At 29.2% G+C, this 23,714-nt stretch overlaps 1 protein-coding gene and 1 long non-coding RNA gene across 4 annotated transcripts; one reads left to right on the forward strand and one right to left on the reverse strand.

Annotated features, from left to right (window-relative positions):
• Window positions 1–6,816: 6,816 nt before the first annotated feature.
• Window positions 6,817–22,104, forward strand: LOC149887954 (uncharacterized). 3 transcript variants are annotated; one of them, XM_090086689.1, is made up of 13 exons: window positions 6,817–6,862; window positions 12,605–12,649; window positions 12,769–12,895; window positions 14,672–14,748; window positions 16,641–16,743; window positions 16,855–16,958; window positions 17,394–17,428; window positions 17,723–17,787; window positions 20,626–20,781; window positions 20,934–21,083; window positions 21,196–21,273; window positions 21,642–21,734; window positions 21,851–22,104. In XM_090086689.1, the coding sequence occupies exons 5-13, from the start codon at window positions 16,669–16,671 to the stop codon at window positions 21,896–21,898; spliced, it is 804 nt and encodes a 267-aa protein (XP_089942815.1). In that variant the 5' UTR covers window positions 6,817–6,862; window positions 12,605–12,649; window positions 12,769–12,895; window positions 14,672–14,748; window positions 16,641–16,668; the 3' UTR covers window positions 21,899–22,104. The 3 variants fall into 3 exon arrangements, with proteins under 3 accessions (XP_089942815.1, XP_089942813.1, XP_089942814.1); XM_090086687.1 differs by lacking the exon at window positions 6,817–6,862 and adding an exon at window positions 11,884–12,195; XM_090086688.1 differs by lacking the exons at window positions 6,817–6,862; window positions 20,626–20,781 and adding an exon at window positions 11,892–12,195.
• On the reverse strand, window positions 10,746–11,808 carry LOC149887955 (uncharacterized). The gene is made up of 3 exons (XR_016452296.1): window positions 11,707–11,808; window positions 11,140–11,193; window positions 10,746–10,975 (listed from the first exon to the last, which is right to left on the reverse strand). It is a non-coding gene; the product is annotated as an uncharacterized LOC149887955 (long non-coding RNA).
• Window positions 22,105–23,714: the final 1,610 nt, after the last annotated feature.

Consider the following 23,714-nt stretch of genomic DNA (forward strand, 5'->3'; position numbering starts at 1 on the left):
AGCTATTTGGAAGGGTTGCCCGAAAAAAACCATTGGTCTCAAAACGTTATCTTTTCAGCCGTTTGAAGTTTGAAAAACAGCACTTACACAAGGATTTACGTTTTTGGTCAAACGTGCTTTGGACTGAGAAGTCTAAGTTTAATCGCTTTGGATCCAACGGAAAACAATATGTTCGTCGTCCCCAAAACCAAGAACTCAGCCCTCGGTATACTCTTAAGACCGTAAAACATGGTAGTACCAATATGATAGTTTAAAGGAAGTTTTTCATGGTGTGGTGTGTTGCCCGTTGCATAGAATTCAAGAGACAATTGATCAACACATGTACAAAAAAGTACTAGAAAACGTCATGTTGCCATATGCCGAGGAAAATCTCCCTTTGGTTTAGAAATTCCAACAAGACAACGACCCTAAACAAACCGCCAAAAGTTTTAAGATAAGGTTTAACCCCAACCAGATTGATGTTTTAGAGTCGTCCGCACAGTCACCAGATCTAAATCTGATAGAAAGTTTGTGGGAGGAAGTTGACAGAAACATAAACCGGTCAACTGCAAGAAACTTAGACCGACTTTGGATCAAAATAAAAGCTGCTTGGGACGCCATTATGCCAAAACGATGCAAAAAATTGAACTCGTCAATGGGCTGTTGTTGTTTAGCAGTTATTGACTTAAAAGGATACCCCACTAAACATTGATTTATCTCTAATAAAGTTTTCTTAACTATTTATACCAAGAACCTCCATGATTTTGGTAGCAAAAGTACGAAATGATAATTTTGTACATGGTGTGCTATTCAAATTGCCCCCTTATTCTGTATTTCTAAGTCATTTATGTTATTGCACTTTTTTTTAACTAAGTTACTTTCTTTTCTTACTCAGTAATGTTATCTTATAAAATTAATATTTTATTAGGCTGAAAAAATTTAGATTTCAAAAACTCAGATCTCTGGAAAATCATTACATATTGAACATCTATCTGTGCTATTTATTTTGTCGCCACTGATATGGTGTCCTCCCCTTCTTCCCTAGGAGGTTGAGAAAATGCTTACACGCAGGCCTATATATCTTTGGGGTAGGATAAATTTTTACTAACCAAATGAAGTGAAGAGGAAATGGAAAAAGGAACTGATCGAGTTGTCTTGAAGGTTGACTCACTGGTACAAAATTTAGAATTTCGTCCTTGTCGCAACTAAAACGCGTCCAAACGCTTAAGTCAAAAAAACTAAATTTTACTGGACATGCAAAAAATGTTTATTTTGTCAATATCATGTAATCAGCTATAAATCTTTGTGAATTCAATAAACTTGTAACAATACTTGAAATATAATAAAATATGACATAAAATGTAATACTTGAAATGTAACTAAACAAGAATTTTCATCAATAAAATAAATTTCGAAATTTTTTAACTTAAGTGGTTTGCTTGCGACAGCGCCGATATGGTAGTTAAATTTTTTCGTCAACTAAAAAGTTTATTTTGCTCCCTTTTTGAGCTTGTGTTAAAAGTTCACACCTTTTTTAGTGAAAAAAATTTTTACAACGGATTTTTTCTAAGGATTGCAAGCTGCTATTTATTTATATAACTTATCTATCCCGGCTTTCGTTCAGATAAGTAACAGCTTTTACAATTGAGATTTTGAATGATTGTTGGTAAAGTTCTAAAAAAAATATTTGTGTTTTTTTCAAAATATCAACTTTTGACTTTCCCGATAAATTTTAACTTTGGTTGAAATGTCCAATTTCAGCCAAGTTTTCACCAAATATTTATTGAATCTTGCAATTGAAACTAAAATCTTTTCAAAAATGATTTTATACTATGATTTTATACTATATTTATTTTAAACTATGATTTTATAGATTTTTCTCAATCTTCTCCATTTATTATGACAACGATTATTAAATGAAAAGCTTTACAATATTCATGAGATGAATATTGTAAAGCTTTTCATTTAATGACTTCCTTTTCAATTTAGAAAAAAACGGATTGTCATTTTTATTTGTAACTTTTCAGTAAGTATTATTGCAAGCCCAAACAAAACTCTTGACCTTCTGAACCAATCTTTGAACTTATTTAATACAACCGTTGAGAGGTTGAAAAGTTCTATAAAGTAAAAGCGGGTACAATCGAACGTTTTGATTGTCGATAAGGGTTTCGGTACCGGTTAAGAAACCCACTAACAAGTACTTAATCTTATTGTTAGTAATTTACGACATACAAAACAAATTTATTTATTAGTTGTGTTTGTTAAACCATTCTTATCAGACTTAATTTTGACTGTTAATGTGTTGTGAGATGTTATTGGCATCTTTTTTATAAAATACCATGTTTCTGTTATTCTAAAAACTCACTCACGTTGGTCTAATTAACAGAAACAATGAAGGTATTTTTAATTATCAATAACATTATTCCATGCATTTGATTTTCCAGTATTGCGCTATGTATTGCTGTCACATAGGGCATTCTTACATTATATATTATATTCAATTTACATTGGGGTCTCTGAATTCCTCTTTTAAAACACCTTTAACATAGAAAAGATAGAGAGAGAAAGAGGAGAGAGAGAGTAAAAACAACCCTTTCATATATATGGTATTAAAAGAAAAACGTTTTGAAAACCTTTGAAGCGAAGCAAAAAAAGTACGATCATCTGGAAAAATACTTCTAAAAGTTTCGTAATGTCAAAAATGAGATCCAGAGAAAGTAAACTTTTTTTTGAAAAGAAGAAACCCTTACAAAAACCTAAAAGCTAACCTTATATATATACTATATATACATAGAATATTATATATATATATATATATATATATATATATATATATATATATATATATATATATATATATATATATATATATATATATATATGTATATATATATATAAATATATGTGTAATATACTATGCAGAGTTTTGTCTTTTTTCATGAAATGTAATATGTTTTGGTTCAATAAAACTTACTTTAATGGCCATAATACTTGTTTGGGATTAAGCAAATGAAGCGAGTAAAAAACCATCAAAGAAAATTGAAGAAACCGAAACTATTACATAAATACTCAATGTTCTAACAACCGAGAGACTATAAATTCGGTGAAGTATATTTGAGTAAGCAAACAGCTGAAGAGCTGAGGTTAAGTGTAAAATTCTATTTATAGAGCTTGTTTGTTTTTTTTTCGCTGAATAAATTTTACTGTTTTGGTTTAACTGTCTATTTTGCCATCAAATGTTCATTTGAGCCAAGTTTAGTTATAATAACGTTTTTGTAAATCATTCATATTTAACATATTAAATATTTTTTATAATTAGAAACTTTAAATAATCTTATACTTTAGAAAAGCTGTACATATTTAAAAAAGGTTTTTTTTATTTCTCTGTTAACTTCTTCATAGTAACGTTGAAAGTTTTGTTTTCTGCAAGTTGATTTCAGAGTGCTATTGCTTCTTGTAAGAGCGGAAATGTTCGGCCTATTTGTGCTTTTACAAATTACGTTTACTTCTTTTGTGATGTCCATGAAAAATGACACAGCTACTTTGATGAATACTGAAATGGTACCGGAAAATTTTTATCTGACACCTGCTGACAAAATACAACCTCTGGAAAATTTTAATATAGAAAAAAGATCTGAACAACGGATTGCAACCTCTTTTAACAATCAAACCATAGGAGACAAGAGTGGACTAGAGTGGGGGGAAAAAAAGGAAACGTTTGCAAAGATATTGAATTTTATTATACCAGTTCTAACTAAAATACCAGTGGTCGGAGATTTTATTGATGTTTTTAACAACTGGATTAACCAGATCGAACCAGATGGGAATATTTGGAGCCAGATTAAATCGCGGGTCAATTATGAAATACAAACACATCTTAAGGACAATCATTTTGAACGCTTGGCAACTGATTGGGCTACACTAAGAGATTACACTAAATTTTCACACGATTTGAAGAAGAGTGAATTAAATCACATGATACGACTCAAAAGCAGATTTTTCCCTCAAAATTTTTTAACACTGGCGTTTGCTCCCGTTGAATTTTGCTCTGCTATTGTTTCGTATTTTATCTATTTAAATGCAGCGTACTTGGAATTGATGGAAAAAGGGGAAGTAACGGAAGTCGCTTATAAAAGTCAACTTAAAAAGTTTCGTGATGAGGTAATTCAAGCTGCAAAAGCTTTACATCGGAAGCGCTATGAAGAGATAAAAGGAATTACACAGTCATACGAGGGTTTTCTTCCTTCTTCTGATGCAACTTTAACTTTTGAGGACAATTTAAAAAAAACAACATACACAGCTCTTTTAAGCAACGTGAAGAGTGAAATATTTGACGAAATAAAAAAAGATACCTCTAATTTCTTAATGAAATACATGGTAGATAAAGTGAACAAATTTTTCAAGGGTCTATGCGATGAAAACTGTCCTGAAGAAATCACCAGAAATGAAATCGATTTTGAATACTCCTCAAATTGTTTTGGACATGTTGAAAATACTAATAAGCTCTGCAGTTTGCCGTGCGACAGTTATGGCAAGAAATACGATTGGTGTGTTTTTTACCAAATCCAGGGTAAGAATAAATTGTATAGCCCAAGATTTTTGAGAAATGCAAAGAGAAAGAACTGGTGCAGATGCAAGAGAAATGATTGGAGTAATGACAAAGGTGAATGCATGCCTCTGAAAAAAGTAAACGATGAAACGGAAAAAAAGAAAAAAGATAAAAAAACTTAAACGGAAGATAAAAAGAAAACAAACATTTGAAATCTTGTAACATAACTACAAGAATTTTTTTGATTTTTAGTATAAGTTTATCTCTGTAAGTAAATTACAGAAGTTAAGGTTAAGACATTCTTCGTATTTCAAAAAAAATTGATAAATTCAAGTTTATTAGGTAAAAAAAAAAAAATTTCTGTGATTTGTTGCTTTCAAGGCCTAATTTTGATGAAAAATGTTTTGGTGGTAAATACTTGAGCTTAGTCAAGCCAAATTCCAGTCATAAGTCTAATTCTTTTATTTTCGTGAATAAGAGAGGCAAGTCTCATTTAAATCAGATTTATTCATTTAGTTTAGAATTGCTGAATTTATGGACTTGCCTTCTTTTGGCAGGATATTTTTTGCAGCTTACATCAGTTAAGATGATGTTTATTTCTACCAGATAATGCTTTTGTGAAGGGGGGGGGGGGTTTCTATTTGTGAGTGTGGGGTTTTCGTTGTGTGGTTGTGTTACGATAATATATAAGTGTGATGGCATAGGAATAGAATGTGATAGGAGTGTGACGCAGATAGTGTGACGAAGATAGTGTGACAACAGTGGTGTGACAACAGTGGTGTGAGACTGAGAGTTGCGCAGATGTAGAATGTGAGGATGGTGTAAATTTTCAAGACAAATATTAACGAATATTGTAATGATATTAATATTGCCTAAAATTAGTACTTTTTATTTCAGCTTCTGAGTCAGGTTCTTTCGATTAGTCTTTGTCTCAGAATGACTACAGAACGTTAGCGAATTTTACTAAATAAATTCATATTATTGTTTTTCTGTTTGTTTTGCAAAAACAGTTTTAAACTTTAGCGGATGGACTTATTTATTTTTCATGTAATTAAACACGTGCGTCCACTTGATGATTTGGCTGTTTCGCTCTTGTTATATGCTTGAGTCGGATAAAACTTAAGCATAATGTTTATAATTTTTTTTCATTTCCCTTCTCACACTACTGTTTTGTTTTTTTTTTTCATTTTGTCATATACAAACCCTCCTTGAAGTTTCTGCCCTCCAACGTTAAAAGTCGAAGTGAGCAACAATTTTTTTTTAAAATCACGTTTATCAAAATTTTCATTTCGAAGAGACAAGAATTTTTTAAAGAGAACTTTTCATAAAGAGAAATAAACATTGGCTTAAAGCTTCTGTAAAATTGGTCACATAGGCAACCCCAAAACCAGGTCTTTTTTTTTAAGAATCAAGTAACCGAGCCAAGGGTCACATTAAAAAAGATAGAACCTTTCAATGAAGTAGTTAATTTCGGCCAACATAAATACGTTTTGTATCTAAAACAACAGGTATGACAAAGGGAAAACTTAACTATTTTTAAAAATCAAGTAAAAAACCAGAGGTAACCGGAAATACTTGCTCCAAATGATGTTCATTTTTTAAAAAACACTTTGTTGTCTACCATGTTAGATGGAAATGTTTTCAGTTATACTACTGGTTGCAATATCTCATATTATTTCCATTATGAGATATTGCAACATCACATATTTTCTATCTTCATCAAACAAAGTTTTGAGAAACATTCGTATACTTAATTGAATGTGAATGTTAATTGAAAAAAGATAGTAATATTGATTTTCAGGATAGCGCCTGCGTTATCCCGATGATAGCTTAACAATTACCTTAGGTTTTCATAAAACTGGAGCGCTAACAAAGAAGAATTCAAGCCCCGGTTCTCCCTACGGAGAAATCTCAATAAAATTTAATTGGTTAAAAAGCATCCTGTTGAGTTAAGATTTCGTTAGCCACTTCTCCAAACAAGAATTAGATTTTTTGAATCACATCTGCATTTAAAGTTCTAATTAGAAAGTTGTTGTTATAGAATCAAAAAAGTACATATAGTACTTATTTAAAGAAAAAATGAGTCTTCCGGGGGATTTTCAATTATCACAAACACTACATAGAATTTTAATCCGCATGGCCAGCTATTTACTTCACATGTAAAACTGGAAACTCTCCTAAGAAAAGCAAAATTCAAACCTCCGGTTATACATAAAGAGTTTACTCGAGAAGAGTGTAAAATAAGAGTGTAACATGTGCTGCATAACAAATATGAACATAAGAAAGGGGAAGAGTGAAAGGAAGATAAAGAAGTAACAGGACCTGGATTGAAAGGTATGAAATGTTAATGTTTCGAGAAATGTTTGTTTTGAGATATGTTTTGATTAAAAACTTTGTAAAACTTGAAAAAAAAACAAAAAACTTGAAGCTGTTTTTTTGAACCATAATTCCCGTTTTAAATGAGTAAACTCTCGTTTATGTGATGACTGCGTGTACTTGTGAGAGTACGTGTATATCGCACATGCTCTGTTAACAATTGCGAGCAGTCCTTAAAATCTTTCAGTCTCATAACTAAAAATTACAGCAATTTTTTAAAACTTGAAAGCGTAATTAAATGTAACGATAAAATAGTATTTACTGATTCAAGCTGTATTAGCAGTTGATTTTTATAAGCTTTTAAAAGATAAATTTATCATTTAAAAACTTGTAAAAATCAAATGTTTTTAAAGTATAAAAATATCTCCTTGTTGTTTTATGTATGTTTATCTCGTTTTAAAGCATTGGAAAAAGTAAACTTTGATATTTCAAGATGCAAAGAAAACTTCAGAATAATTTATTTTTTTTATTTTGAATACCCTTGATGTTGTTAATTTCATACAACAAACTTTTATTATGAAATATAATATGTTAGCCAAAACGAATTGCTGGCCAATACCACCCAATTACAAATACCACCCCATGGTAAATGAGAAAAATGAGAATACATTAACCATTGTTATGTTTACTATTTTTTTTGTTTTAAGTCAATATGCGTACTTATAAGCCTGAATAGGTTCTAGACCAAATTCATTCATAGATTCGATCAGATCATATTGAAAATACTCTGACTAGTCATTAAGCAGAGCTTTACAACCAGTTGAAGATGGTGTAACTCGATAAGAAGTGATAAAATTTGTAAACTTCCACTCTCAACCTTTTATGACAAATATGCAAATTGCAACGGTAAAAAAAAAGGATCTGCGTTTCTTAGTGAAAAATTATTTTGAAAAACAAGGTTTTCAATTGAAAGCCACCTGCCATTTATTGGATTTTTAAAGCGAATAATGATTTTTATTCATTTTTAAAGCGAAACCATGAGCTTTCAACAAATCGCACTTGCGAAGAATGTTAAAAAAAGCAAATGTTAGTAGTAAAGTGTTAACCGAGTATTTCAAAAACTTAGAAGAGACTTTGAAAAACTTTTCTTCTAAAATCGTCTTTAGTTATGATGAGACTAATTTATATGATGATCGAGGTAGAAAAAAGGTGATTACCAAACAAAGGTGTTACTTAAAGGTGTGCTATTTTCAAATTTCCCAAAATGAAAACTAATATATGTAAAATAAAAATAAAAGCAAATATTTACCATAAACAAAAATAAAAGCAATCATTGACGCATGTTAAACTAAAGTCAGGTAGATTCAAGGTTTATCATGGTGTGTGTCAGTAATTGCTACCACTGGATATACCTGATTAATTGATTTGGTTTTTAAAAGCAGAAAATCAAGTATAAAAGCAATAGTTTTAAAAACTAAAGGATTGAAAAACATGAAACCCTTTTGATTGCCAGATTAAGATTTTTTTAACATTAATTATGTAGAGGTTTGAATATAATATAAGCTTAGTAAAAAAGTTGAAGTGATTAATGAAAAAGTTTCTATGGTTCTTAAAGAACCGTTAACCTTGAAGGTGATTGTTACTTATATGGTATTAAGCAATTGAAAGAAATAGGAAACCGTTGCTGTCCACATTTACTCTTTATGAAAAGCAGTATGGGTTAAGTATAATATTACTAAAAGAGTTCAGATATTTAAAGATCTAGAGTTTGAAGTCTCAATGAAGCCAATTAAACTTGAAGCATATAAGGTTAATTGTTAATGATGAAATGAGCATTCGTGGCAACAAAAAGTTTAAGAACAATGAAAATATTTTCACTGATTGCTTTTAAAAAGATTAGGCACAACATAAAAATCAAAGTGTGATACTTGCTCCGCTATTTTTATTGACTTATTGAAAATTTATCTGTCAAGAAAATTCTAAAATCTAGAACGGGAGAAAATCCATTAAAACTTAAAAGAGTTATTGATAGGATGACGTTCGCAAACCAACTCTTTTTTTTTCAATTAGATTTTTTAATCCTGTGTAAATCTCTCTATAACGAGATAAGATGTGTTAACTTACCTCAAGATAACAATATAGGGGAGACATGTACAGAATGGACCTTGTAGTGAATGGACCTTTTCAATAGTAAGAACTTTGAGACCAGTTAGATGTATTTTAGTCATCGCAAACAATTTTTCTTTACACAATATTTTTTCAGTATGTCTGGGTTAAGATTATTTAAAGCAAATCAGTTGCTATGGAAGTTTTCTGTTTTTTCAAGGCAAATGTAATTTTTTAACTTCTCTTAGTTTTCAATTTATAATAATAATAATAATAATAATAATAATAATAATAATAATAATAATAATAATAATAATAATAATAATAATAATAATAATAATAATAATAATAATAATAATAATAATAATAATAATAATAATAATAATAATAATAATAATAATAATAATAATAATAATAATAATAATAATAATAATAATAATAATAATAATAATAATAATAATAATAATAATAATAATAATAATAATGATAGTAATAATAATAATAATGATAATAACAATAATAATAATAATAATAATAATAATAATAATAATAATAATAATAATAATAATAATAATAATAATAATAATAATAATAATAATAATAATAATAATAATAATAATAGTAATAATAATAATAATGATAATAACAATAATAATAATAATAATAATAATAATAATAATAATAATAATAATAATAATAATAATAATAATAATAATAATAATAATAATAATAATAATAATAATAATAATAATAATAATAATAATAATAATAATAACAATGATAATAATAAAGATAATAGTATTATTTTTATTATTATCATTATTATTATTATTATCAGTAATATATATATAGTAGGGTAGACCGGGGCACGTTGGCCCTAGGGGCAGGATGGCCCTTTTGAGTTAGTTCTATGACTATGCGCTTCGGTGCGCTAGGAATCAAGGGGAAGGTCGATAGCACTCCTCCCTTCATTCCTCAGAAGTATCACTGATATCTGAGCACAGTTGCCAGTGTTGTATCTTTTTATCGATTTTGGATAAGCCGAAGTATATTTTGAACAGTTTGCTTGATGTGTTTGTGTTCACTAGTCTTCGACAGTAGTGCTATAGGTAAGTATCTTGTTTGAAGTTTAAAGTCTAAGGATTATTTTAATATACAATGTTACACAGTATCTGTTGATGGGTTAAGAAAAAACTAATTTTTACTCTAAACATGGCGATGGGGCAGGTTGACCCTGCACAAACGAGGCACGTTGGCCATGTGGGCTAGCGTACCCCGTTTACGCATGCACATTTTTTAATTCATATTAAATTGTTTGTGATGGAACAAAATGCCAGAGATAGAATGTTTTTATTAAAACGCTAATCTGATTGAGACTTTTTGGCCAGTTTCAAAATATTAGATAAGAATAAAGCCTAATAAATCAATTAGGTATTTAACAATTTTTTTAGAATCTCATAATATGTAGGGAATATGTAAATTTATGTAAGAATGTGATAACAGTATGTAAATTTTGAGAGCCGATCTGCCCCAACACATGGGCCAACTTACCCCAAGTAAGGGGTACATTGGCCCAATCACAACAATAGTTGTTGGGTAAGTGGTTGAATGGTTGGAAACATATTCAGTTTTCGTAACTGTTTTATGGCTTATATGTATTATGGCGTTCGATCCATTCCGCTCGAGCTTTTTTTGTCTTCTTTTTATGAACAATCTGAAAAAATTCAGTTGCTTAATACAGTTACAAAGTTTGAAAACTTTAATAAAAACAAACTCAAAATATCTCATCGGAATATTTATGAAGGCTTTCAACCATGAGCCACATGTTTGTAAAAATGTCATTTTTGTTATGTTACTATCTTTCTATTTTAATTTTGTCAAGACGTACTTCAGTTTTTTCCATCATCTATTGAAACCTGAAAAAAAAATTGCCTTCTTACGCACAATCATGATTGCAAAAGTGTCTTCTTACGCACAATCGTGATTGCAAAAGTGTCTTCTTACGCACCATCGTGACTGCAAAACCTCAAAAAGATAATAAAAAAACATACTTATAGTTTTTTAAAATTTTAGTTTAAAATTAAACGAAAAGTAACCAATGCTGTATTATTTCAATGCCAAGGAGAAATGTATACAAACAATATATAAATGTAAAAATATAAGATTTAATAAAAATTAAATACCCTTACATTTTTATAAAATTCTACAGATTCTTTTGAAAAAAGTCTGCCATTCTTAGAGTTCTATTAAATATATTATTTTATTGAATTATACAAAATCAGTTTCCTAAAAAACTTACATCTAAGTCTGCAAATTCACTGGTTTTATGAAAAAAAAAGCAAAATAAGGTGCATTTTTTTCATGAATTAATGGAATGGACTTAAATGAACAAAATCCAGAAAAAAACTTAAATAGAGATTTTGCGGATTTACAATTTTCTCGTTGCTTGAAAATTATATTTAAGGAAGAAAATACATTTTTTTTTTAACATTTTTTGAAATCTCCTTTCGTAAAAAATCCAAACAAAAAAAATAAAAAGCTTTTTTTTCACGGAAAATTATAAAAACAGCTTGAAGAGAGTCATCCATATTTTTTCTTTCTTTAATGAGAACTTTTTTTTGTAAACTTTTTAGAGTGCATAATTTTTTTGTTTATAAATTTTTTTGTTTAAAAATTTTTTTGTTTTTATTGCAAAGCACAGGTTTAAATAACAGATGCTTCATTTTGTGGATGTTGCTGCCAAAAGTATTTCTTACCTTTTCTATTAAGGAATAAAATGCAGTTGACCTTTACTTTATTACAAAGTAATAAGTTTAAAAGAATGATTTTTATCATTTTGACTTTCGGCTAGGTTTTTTTGAAAATTCCGCCTACTGTGCGACGACTTTAATACACATAGCGATATATTAATGCACATAGCAACATTGGCATTTAAAATTTCAAACAAAAAGGTCTCTGTTGTAGTTGTGAACTCAGCGATTGTAAAATTTGTTTTATCAAAAAAAAAAAATAGTGGTTAAGATTAATAAATTTAAATTTAAATTTAAATTTAAATTTAAATTTGATTATCGTTGTCAAAACAGCTCATAAAAACGATTTCTTGACGAATTCGCATTTAAAAAGATGACTTCACCTATAGCCTTTAGCCTCAACAGGTATGAACTTTTAACTTCTAAGTTGAAGCAAACTGAGTTTGAAGAAAAGGACAGTAAAGCAGATGGGTTGAAGTATGCTACTTTCATTCAGTGAGTTTCATTAAAAGTAGAACTTATGTTTTTGTGGAATGCGGAACAACGAACTTTTTTAATTCCCGTTTCAACTCTTACTTATTTTTGAGTTTATAAGAGTTAGCTCAATGTTTCATATGCATCATATAATTTTAATATCTCATATGCAGCATATAATTTTGATATTATTATATATTTAAATATTTTAACACTCCAATATCAACATAGGTTATAAAACAACTTAAACAAGCTTACAGGAAGAAAAAAAAATGGCTTTTAATTTTTTTTTAATTCTGTTTTACTTCTTATCTTTATAAAAAAAAGTTGACCCTATTTTTCAATTTTAATCTGTAGTCAAATCTATAATGATGGAAACATTCTTGTAAATTCTTCGATTAAAAAAAACTTTATGAAACAATTTCTTTAGGGAACTGACATTAAGACCTGTTCACAATCATAAGAAAAATACAAAGTAAGTTTCCTGTATCTCGTCAGCCTTCTACTCACTTACTAATAGAAATTTCTTATTTGATTTTTATTTTTTCAATACTTAACGGTAACTTATTCGTAAAAAAACTTTTTACTTTTTAGCGTTCTTTGTGACACTAAAAAGGCTGTATTAAATGATACAGACCAACTTAAAAATACTCATTCCTATACCTTGAGTGAATTATTTCTGGATGAACCCAGTCATCAAGAATCAAAGATTGAAAACGAGGTAAAAAAGAAATTTTTTTTTTAATTTTATTTAGCTAATTGCTATTTTATTCTTTATTTTAAAAACCATGTTTGTATACATATATACAGTATATATATATATATATATATATATATATAGCCAGGCACCTTTTCTCAAATGATTAGCTGAATCTTTTAGAAATGTGCTGTAAGTTTCCATCGTTTCAAATGAGGTCTTTTCGAAATAGAGAAATTGTTTTTGTACTGAAAATTTCTGAAACTTTTGTTCTGTCAGTTACTTTTTCTTGTTTTTCTAAAAGTTTTGTTGAAAATGAAATTCCAAATTTTTTCGTTTTGATATTTTAATGATTTAAACGGTGGTTGTTTTTTTTACCCGTTGATTCTTGGTTTGCGATATTCGATTTTGCACTCTTGCTGACTCTTTATAAAATTGCTTTTAAAAAATGTGCATTTTTCATATCTCCATTTTAAAGTCTTCCTTCCTTTTTGATGTCTTTGAAAAGCGGAAATGATAAAAAATGAAGTTGTTTCTTTACGGAATTCGCTCTTCAATAAAACGATTCAAGAGCGAGAAATCTGATCACAACTGAAAAGAAATTTCAGAGATGACTTTTCCATTGTTTTCAATGAGATTTTTTTTGAGGAGTTTCTTTGTGCAAAATGGTAGATAGACTGGCAAAACACGTTAATTTTATTTTTTTTTTTAAAAAGAGATTTTTTTTTTAAAAAAAAAATGGCGGTTAACGTCTTTGGTAATATTGTTGAAGAAACGAGATGAAGCGTTTTGATTTCTCGATTCCGATCCTTTGTTGCTTTTTATTTTCTGAACTCGTAAAAACTCAATCTTTAGGGAATCACTATTGCATCAAAAGTTTTCAAATCTGTAATGACATGATTTTAAGCCACTCTGGATAAAGGAATTTTAAATGAGCTACCAAAAACAAATAATTGTGAAGGTTCTTTGATTTGAAGTTCTTCTAGTAGATTTCCTGATTATGTTTTCTAAGCTTCTCTGCAGTTATTTGCGTTTCTCTGCAGCTATTTGCGTTTTTCTGCGCTTCTTTAGGGTTTTCTGCGCTTCTTGTTATTAAAAACATTAATTTTGAGAGCATTTTTTTTCCGCGTTACTCTCTAATTGAAACAAGAAAATTAAATTCCTGAAAGTAGTGGTAGTCACAAACGTTAGTGGGGTGATGGGCTAAATAGTCCTCTTTCCTCCCGACCCCTACCTTTAGAAATTTTAAGCGTCAAGGATTCTTTATAAAGTTTAACAAACCTTCGTTAAAACTTTGTTCCAGTTTTCTTATTGATTGACAATTTGGACAAGAAAGCTGAGCCATGATGCAAATCAACTGAGATTGCTTTATAAATGTAGAAAAGAGTTTTGAAACATTTGCATCTGCCAAAAATAGAAAGCTCGAACTTGTATTCTAAGTTGTTAAGTTTATATTGGAGGCTTCATTTTCTTAGTAAAAAAAGATCTTCACAGTTGTTCTCACTTACACTAATTCTCATATTTTCTGACTTTTTCTCATTAAAATTTATTCTCACTTATTCACAATTATTCACATATTTACATGTGAATAATTGCGAATAAGTGAGATATTCATATGTTATTCAGATGTCTTATTTTATGTTTATATGTGAGAATTGTATTTTTCAATTTAAAAGTTCTTCATTTCACTTTTAATTAAATAAATACAAGAAATATGTTAAACTTAACTATCTTTAAGTTAAAATTTTTACACATGTTTTATTCGACACTTTAACCTCACTGAGCCAATTTACTTTTTAGTTGATACAGGAGAGCGAAGTATTGAAAAGAGACAGAAAAAAGCAGGACCCAAAGTTTTCTAAACAAAAATCTTTTTTGTGAGTTTTATTTTACTTATAAAAGCCTGAATGAGTTTTTTGATTTCACGTGAAAGTAACTCACACTCACGAATGTGTGTGTGTGAACTACTTAAAGTGAAATCAAAAAACTTAAAAAAGATTTTAGGTTTCGCTCATTTTTTACATCTACTGTAAGAGCCGTGGAGAGGAGCAAGGGTGAAGCAAAGCTTGAAAGTTCAAAAATCTGCGGTTGAAAAGTTGTCCGAATTCTTATTTTCTCAGGTATTTTCTCCAGGTATCTTTTGAAATGGTGTCGACGATAATTTGTACCACTTTTGAGAGCGGTAGAGTTAAAATAGGTAAAATGACAAGATTAAAATGAAAAAATTTAACCAAAATTATTTAAAAGTTTTTTAGTTTACTAAAGTATGAAATTTTTACTTGAAATATAATACTTTAAACTTTAAATTTTAATTATTTCAAAGACTACTTAGAAGAAACATCTTTTTACTGAGTTTCGTTTGTCTCTAGAGAAAGTATTGCGCTGTATTTCTTTTCGATGATAAATTAAGAGTTTTTAGCAAGAACACCTAATCCAATCAAATTTAATCCAATCAAATTTAATCCAATCAAATTTAATCCAATCAAATTTAATCCAATCAAATTTAATCCAATCAAATTTAATCCTATCCGTTTTCAACTTCTTATCTTAACTTTGTACTTTATTATGAGGAGTGAATTGTCAGATTTGTCTATTTTTTCAAAAAGGCAATGCAAGGTATATCTTAAAGTCGTAAAGGTAATTCAAGCTATATCTTAAAGTATCGAGGTAATTTAAGGTATATCTTAAACTCATCGAGGTAATTAAATATCTTAAAATTATAAAAAGTAGAATCTAAGTATTAGAGTTGTGTAATTAACACACTGAAATTCAAAAAACATCGAGCAAATTTCAAAGAATAAAAAACATAGCTTCTAAGTAATCTACATTAAAATCTCATCTATTTAGATTTTTAATATATCTTTGTCAAGATAGCTGAGGCATCAACCAATTATAAATTTAGAGTTATTAGAGACTCAGACAACATTTTTTCCATTTTTATTCCTGGTATTAATAACTTGGTGTTTCTGCTATTAATTCCTATAATAATATATATCATAGTTTAGTAACATATATAATATTAATAACTGCCTACTATTAGTAACTTAATGTTTCGATGGTAAGTGCAGCCACTTACATCATACTTTTATGATAAGTGTAGCCACATACATTATGACAAAATACTTGTGCTGATAACATGCATTTCTTTGGTCCAAAGGAACAAAACTTTGAAAAGCTAACTTTTATGTGTATATATATGTAGTATGAATTAAAAAGCTTTTGTTACATTGTTTATATGTTAAAAGATAATAAATTTGGTTGAAAAATGATTCAATCCATGAAATTTTTAGGACCAGTGAATAGTTAAAGCTCGATTTAGAAGCGAGAGTTTTAAGTTTCTTGCCAAACCATAAAATTTTTTTTTTTTTTTTTTTTTTTTGTTTTAATGAGCAGGCACATATTCATATAATTATTAAAATTTTTTTATTTGGCACTTTTAAATTTTCGAATTTCGCAACCTGAAATGCTATGTTTCATATTTTCATAAGTTTATCCCCATTTTCCTGACGCGAGCTCGTGCTAAGAAGAGAATTTTGAGAAAATACCCGTGTTATTTTAAAAATACACAAAACTTCTTCCACAATTATTATCAAATTTTTCGCTTATTCCGCGTAACTCAAAAAGCGACGAATATATCTTTTGGTGACCGGACTGGATAATGTGAAAATCCTCAAATTTAAAAAAAGTTACGCTTATTATTCAGGTGTATAGAAATACACCGATATTGAATCTTTGTAACAAACTTATCATTTAAGTTCTTTAAATCTAGAAACCAAGAACAGGCAAAACTTAACCAAATGGCTGGTCAAGCTGCAGCAAAGCAGTTTGAAGTGGAACGGTTGTTTGAAGATTTTGAAATACGGAATAAAGAGGTCTTTCTTTGGTTCATTATATTAACAAGAAAACTATTTTAAAAATTCATTAAATATTTCGCATGTAACTTTTATTTGTATCTTTTAACTGTTAAATATTTTTTTTTTTAGGTGACCAGAGAACAATTGACGACTGAAACTAAATCAAAACCAAAGACTACGGGAAAAACTAAAATAAAGTTTGGAGAAAAAGATTTGAATAAAAAGAGCGCATCGTAAGTATGTTCAATTGATATTTAGAAATGCGATTATTTTATATATAAATAAGATTTATAAAACAAAGATAGATTGCTATTTTATATACAAACGAAAAACGATTTTATGAATAGACCTATAAAAAACTATGCAGGTCTGTCAAAGGGATCAATGACGTCCGGCCCAACATTTTTCCCATTTAAAGAAAGTTTTACAAATTTATCTATTTACAATAAGCAAATAGTAATCAATAAAAGTCATCACAAAAAATGTCTTTTTCATCACTCAAATTGGTGGGCCCTCAACCAGCGTGAAGCCCAGAGCAAAATCTCCACCTGCCTCTCAACTGGTCTGCAAATTATGTTTATATTGTTTATATATAATTAACAACTTATAATATAATAATGCTTATAATATCTAGTATTTAAGTACATTACTGTTATATCTTGTTACAGCTCAGTCAATCGCGATGGGGAAAAGAATCATGATGGTATGCATATGATCAATTATTTTTGATTCAACAACTAAAATTGACTAGTAATTTTAATTTACTTTAAAATAGGAACAACGACCAAAATAACGATAAACAACGATAATTTGCCATGAAGAAACGTAAAAAACGGAAAAATTGTTTTAATCGTTTTGATATTCATTTTTTTCAACATTTCTTCATTTAAATTTACGTTTTGTCTGTTTTTTTTTTAACGCATTTAAATTTTTCATACGGGGAACTGTTATCAACGCGGGTAAATGAAACCATTAAGCACACTGTTTATATTTGTAGATGTTTATCAAAAAATGAACAATTTTGAAATACTTACAATCGAAAATCATCAAGCCAAGGAAAAGGTTTGTGCTTAGTACTTTTTTTCTTCGGTGTTTGGAGCTTTATGTCTTGCGGTTTAACTTTAAATAAATACCTTAGAATATAGTTTATGCTTTATAAAACCAAAGTGTAATTCCACATCAATATAGTGACAAAAAAAAATCGTTAATGTCATCACGTATTTCAAAATGACTTGATTTTTAGAAGTTAGAGAGAAATTATATTAAGAAAATAAATTTGAAAATTTGAACACCCAGTTCCAAGTGACTGTGGAGATTTTGTTTGTTAAATGTTGAAACCTTGACCTCCTCTTGCCGTAAAAATTAGTTTTCGTCACCTTTTTAAGTACAACGTAAGTCAAAAACAAAATCGATTTTTTTAGTAAAAAATCGGAAATAAAACAACGTTAAAGAAAAATTTTGTATTGGTTTTGAAAAATTTGGTCTCCTATAAAAAGTTTCATAGGATTCCAAAACTCCAAATTCTGTTGCAAAAAATAAACAAGAAAAAAAAATGAAAGCATATAAAAAAAATTTTGCACATGTCATTCAGTGCCAATCATACAGAACTAAAACGTAACAAGTCACGGGCTTTATAAGGCATTAAATACAAAATAAAAAAATTAAACAGAAGTACACAAATTTAGTTGCTAACACTACCCATTACAGTCTTAGCCGAGTAAGTATGCTGATTACTCAACGCCGTTAATGCAAGTTCTCAAACGTTTTTGTCTTGTTTGTTCTCGGTGATAACAAACATTTTTTTTCCGGTTTGCAACATTAGTTTATAAACAATATGATATGTAAAGTTTTAAAAGATATGTTAAGTTTTAAACAATATCTATAGATTTTATTATAAATCTGTTGTTTACTTGTATTCCAAATTTAGTTAAGTGAATTTATATTCTGCCCGCTATTTTACATGTTTACATTAATCTATGGTGATTTAAAGATCGGAATTTTAGTTAAATAGTTTTATAACATTATAAAATTGGGGTGGTTCATATCACTGTAATGTTTAAATTTTGAGCTTAGACTTTTAAATAAACCTTAAGTGGTTTAACTTTAAAAGTCTAACTAGTTGTATGTTAATTTGTGTGTTCTTCACACTCATATTAGTAAAAACTTTCATACAAAGTGGAAAAAACACATTTTGAATTTGAAATAACTAATTTTTTTCGACCTTTAATACGTTTGCAGGCATATGTCTGGTTAGAAATTAAACATATAACTTAAAACTTATCTGAAAAAGTTGTTTTCTCAATTTAATGTTTTATCTTCATTGAGAGCAGCACCGTTTTATTCCAAAATAGGGTCCTCTGGAATGCATTCAGTTTGTGTTAGTGCCTTACATCAAAACAAAATTCTGTTAACAAAAAAGCTAGTTTATTAAAAAAAATGTTTTTCAAAGCTCATGTGGCGTAAATAATAACCAGTGCATGATTCATAGATGCCAAAGTTGTCCAGCTGGATTTAAAAAATTCTTTTAAGTAACAAAAAATTTCCGTAGAACTTAATTAATCACGCAATCAGCAACAAATGATGATTACAAAGTAATGCTGTGTAAAGCTATTGACAATCTTACGTCACACTCTTATATTTTTAAGACTCAAACAACGTACTTAAAAAGTGAAATAAATATTTAAAAAAAGAATCTTGCATAGCGTTACTTGAAAACTATGTTCATCGTTCAATTTGAAATTCAAAGCTACCATTAGAACGAAATTGGATGCACCTTGCATCCAGTGGCTCTTTTATTATTTAAATGAAATGTGTTAATTGGAACAAAAAATTTTCTGCTTTGTATCAGAGAACAGCTTGTTTTGTGGATAAAGTTCAAACTCGGATTGTTAATCAGGTTAATTGGATCGCTAACTAAATCTAAAAACATCTGATAGTAGCTGAAATTATTTTTCAGATGATCGCGCTGTACAATATAAAAACCGCCAAAATTTTACAAAACTTTGTGATTATAAAGTTGATTTACGTTGATGCAAAGTGGACATTTTTTTAATCAAAAGTCATGGAAAGTCGGTCTGCGAAGTAATAAGAGGGGCGGTTGTAAAAAGATGAGCAGCAAATGCTTATGTTTTTCTCAGTTTTTCTTTAGACAAATACATACGTAAGGATAATTTGCATAGTATCTTTGACTGCTCATCAGGTCATCAATGACTTTTACAGCACCAAAGAATGGGGATGGGTAAAATTTAACTTTAAATAGTATATATGACAAAAATTGGTACGTTTTTCATTTCTTCCTTTACAAAGAATGAAATGTCAATGTCAACTTTTTGCTCATCAGAGAAATTGTTTATAACGTTATTAATAAAAAAACAAAAAATTTTCTTTGAGCAAGAGAATTTTACGGCAAGAGGGGGTCAAGACTGCAATGTGATGAGCTTTAATAAACGATATCTCCGCAATTAATTTTTTGAGCAAGAGAGGGTCAAGACTGCAATGTGGTAAATTTTAAAAAACAATATCTCCCACAACCACTTAAAATTGGATGTTCAAATTTTCAGATTTTTTTCAGCTGTAATAATTTCCCTCAGAATTCTAAAAATCAAGCCATTCTGAAATTCATGGATATATGGTCTTGAACATAAGTTAATTAGAAATAAAGTGTTTGGCCACAAATTCAACGAAATACAAAAATAAATTATTAGCTATTTAAATATGATAAGACCCATATTTATGAAACTAAAACGCTTGAAGATGCGACGCGGGCAACAAACACGGAGATAATTGCCGTAGAATTACCCATTAAGTAATTTTCAATAATTGAGTTTTGTTTAAAATAAAATTGCAACGAAAAAGTAATAAATAGTAATATGGTTTTTCTTAAAATTTACGCGCGTTTAGGAAGTGAACTTGAGACGGGGTCTTATTCAAGAAGCCATTGTTAACCAATTGACCCAAAAAAATGCGGTCAAAAAGGAAGAATTTTTACGAAGACATCACAAGATAAATGAAATTGCAAAGGTTGAAGAGTTAAGAAAAGATATCTTCCGTTACTTGGTAAATCTTTTTTCCTAATTATAAGGGAAGATACTACTAGACTGAAAAAGTTTGAACTAAATTATAGATACTGCTGAAATATACTTGAATGATGTCAGTCTTTAAATAGCTTTTCTTGTATAACCGGCCAGCTAATAGAATTTTTGGTTTAGAAATCAACAACAAAGAAAGAGCAACAAAAGAGTTTATTGCAAAAAAACCTGACCGAATTACAAGATGTCTATAGAAAAAAACATTTGTTGATCGATCAAACCAGAAAAGAGCTGTTTGAAGTGCAGAAAAGAAACAATGGCTTATTAAAAGTTGGTTGAGTAATGTCGACAAATTTATTTCATTTCTTCTGATAACATTTTAGTCTTAAAATCTGAAAGTCGATTTGTTTTTTAATTTGATTGCTTATTATTGCTCAAATAGGTTACCACAATATCCTGCCAAAATTCTGAGGATCAACTAAAACAAAGACTCCGTAAAGAAGAAGAACAAATAGCAAGAGTAAGAGATTTTTGAAAGTTTGTTTAGAACTATTTAATGTTGCATGCTGGGTATATATAATGGGTACGAAACTATTTTCCGTAACGTTTCTCTGTCGAATTTCGGACGTAAAGGCCATTTTCTACTAAGTATGAGTTTGATTGTCATATAATCTTAAGAATTTTTTTAAGTAAACATAACTCATCATGGCAAAAGAGAAATGTTAATTTAAAGGATTTTTACATAATTAATTGTAACGCATTTAATGAACTTGTTTTGGTTCGATAGTCAAAAGTCTGCAGCGATATTTGTTTAGACTGTTTATTAGCGCACAATACTTAAAACTAATCAAATAAAGTTTACGATGCTATCTTTAAAAATTAATTTAGGTTTTAATTGAAAAAGAAGAAAAGTTGCAAGCTTTAAAGAAGATTAACATGGAATGCGACGGAGAAAAATACTCGCTCTATAGACAGATCAAAGTACACTTTTATGATTGCTACGAACTATCCTTTTACTGTCTCATCTTTGTTATAAAACTGTATGTTATATATATTGATTATTTTATGTATTAAGTTTTGTAATACTAACTTTGCAGGTTCTTCGACCCGATACCGACCATCTGCCGCAACTTAGCGCTTGTTAAAACTCTCTTAAAAAACTAGAATGTAGAATTCTGGAAGTATTAGCAAATGAACATATTTGGCCTTGTTGATATGCTAAAGATGATATCAAAGAAAAATAGAGATTTTAGAAAACTCACAAGACGATCACATGATTCTAATTACAACTTCAGCAAGTTTAATGTTAATTAGTTAAAGCAATCTTTTTTAGTTGTATTTAATACTGGTATTTAGTTGTTTATTAGCTATTATATATACAGCTGCGGACAAAACTACGTGAACGATTGCAAATAGTTTTTTTTAATGAAATTTTCAATGTCTTAAAATAAGTTTATAGTTTAATACTATATATGGTTGGATAGAGCGTTTTTTGCTCTATAAGACTGTGTAAAGTGTATTCTCTAATAATTTGTTTAAAATTAAACATATCTAAATGTTCAAAAAGCATCAAATATTTTGCGCGACAAAACCACGTGAACGATTTATAAAAGCGTCATTTTTGATACAAATTATATTATATTCACATCGAAATCAGTGCTTTTAAGAATCGTTTATGTGGTTTTGGTATTCTAAGAACTTACAATCATTTAAATTTCTCAAGATTATTCTGTTTAACATCAAAAAATTAAAAAAATTAAACTATAATGGTTCGTCAAATTGATTCAAAAATTGAAAGCTTGGTTTTGCGTTTGCGCAAAGAAGAAAAATGGTCCATTGGGCAAATTGCAGCTCATGTGAAGATGTCAAAAGGTGGAATACATAAAATTATACACCGAGAAAAGAGCAAAAAGATCGTTAAGAAAGGTGGTCGTCCACGTATTACGGATAAGCGGTAATATTCCTTTAATTTTATTATTTTTTTAAATATTTAATCTTAATAATATTAATGTTAATGTTAATTTTAATGTTTAACATTTTATTTTTTAGTACTGATCGAAAAATTGTACGAAAATCTCTTGAGAATCCACATTTGACAGCCCCTGAAATTCGTCTGCAAACAGGCATGGAAAACGTAAGCACACGAACGATTCAAAGGCGTTTAAACGAAGGAGGTCTTTATGGGCGCAGACCTGCAAAGAAACCATTCCTTAAGCCCAGGCACGTCAAAGATCGCCTACAGTTCGCTAAAGATCACTTAAACTGGACGGTTGAAAATTGGAAAACAGTTTTGTGGTCGGATGAAAGTAAATTTAACATGGTTTGCAGCGACGGTCGAGGTTATGTTAGGCGTCCAGTAGGTAAAAGATTTGCAAAAGAGTATACAATAGGAACTGTAAAATTTGGGGGTGGCAATATAATGGTTTGGGGGTGTTTCTCCTGGGCTGGAATTGGTCCGTTGTACCGTGTAAACGGTATAATGGACCAACTACAGTACAGGGAAATATTATCTAATCAAATGTTGCCACACGCTTTAGAAAAAATGCCTCACAATTGGGTTTATCAACATGATAATGACCCTAAACATACAGCTTTGACTGTAAAAAATTGGCTCATAAATAATAGCATAACGGTTTTGAAGTGGCCTGCCCAATCTCCCGACTTAAATCCAATCGAGAATTTATGGATTGAAGTTGAGCGACGCTTGGGAGGTCGCAAATTTCAAAAACCGGATGAACTTTTTCGAGCCGTACAGTATGAATGGGAGGCATTACCAAAACAGTTACTAGAAACTCTTGTAGAATCTATGCCAAGACGGTGCAAGGCCGTTATCGATTCTAAAGGCTATGCAACTAAATATTAATGTTTGTTTTTTTTTAGAATCTATTATTTGTTGATGTTAGTAAAATTATTCTTTTACGTTTGTATAATCGTTCACGTGGTTTTGTCGCGCAAAATATT

This window comes from Hydra viridissima, unplaced genomic scaffold (genome assembly GCF_058129835.1).
Source record: "Hydra viridissima isolate aposymbiotic clone 2 unplaced genomic scaffold, HvirCarnegie_v1 scaffold_5, whole genome shotgun sequence".
NCBI classification, from domain to species: Eukaryota; Metazoa; Cnidaria; class Hydrozoa; order Anthoathecata; family Hydridae; genus Hydra; species Hydra viridissima.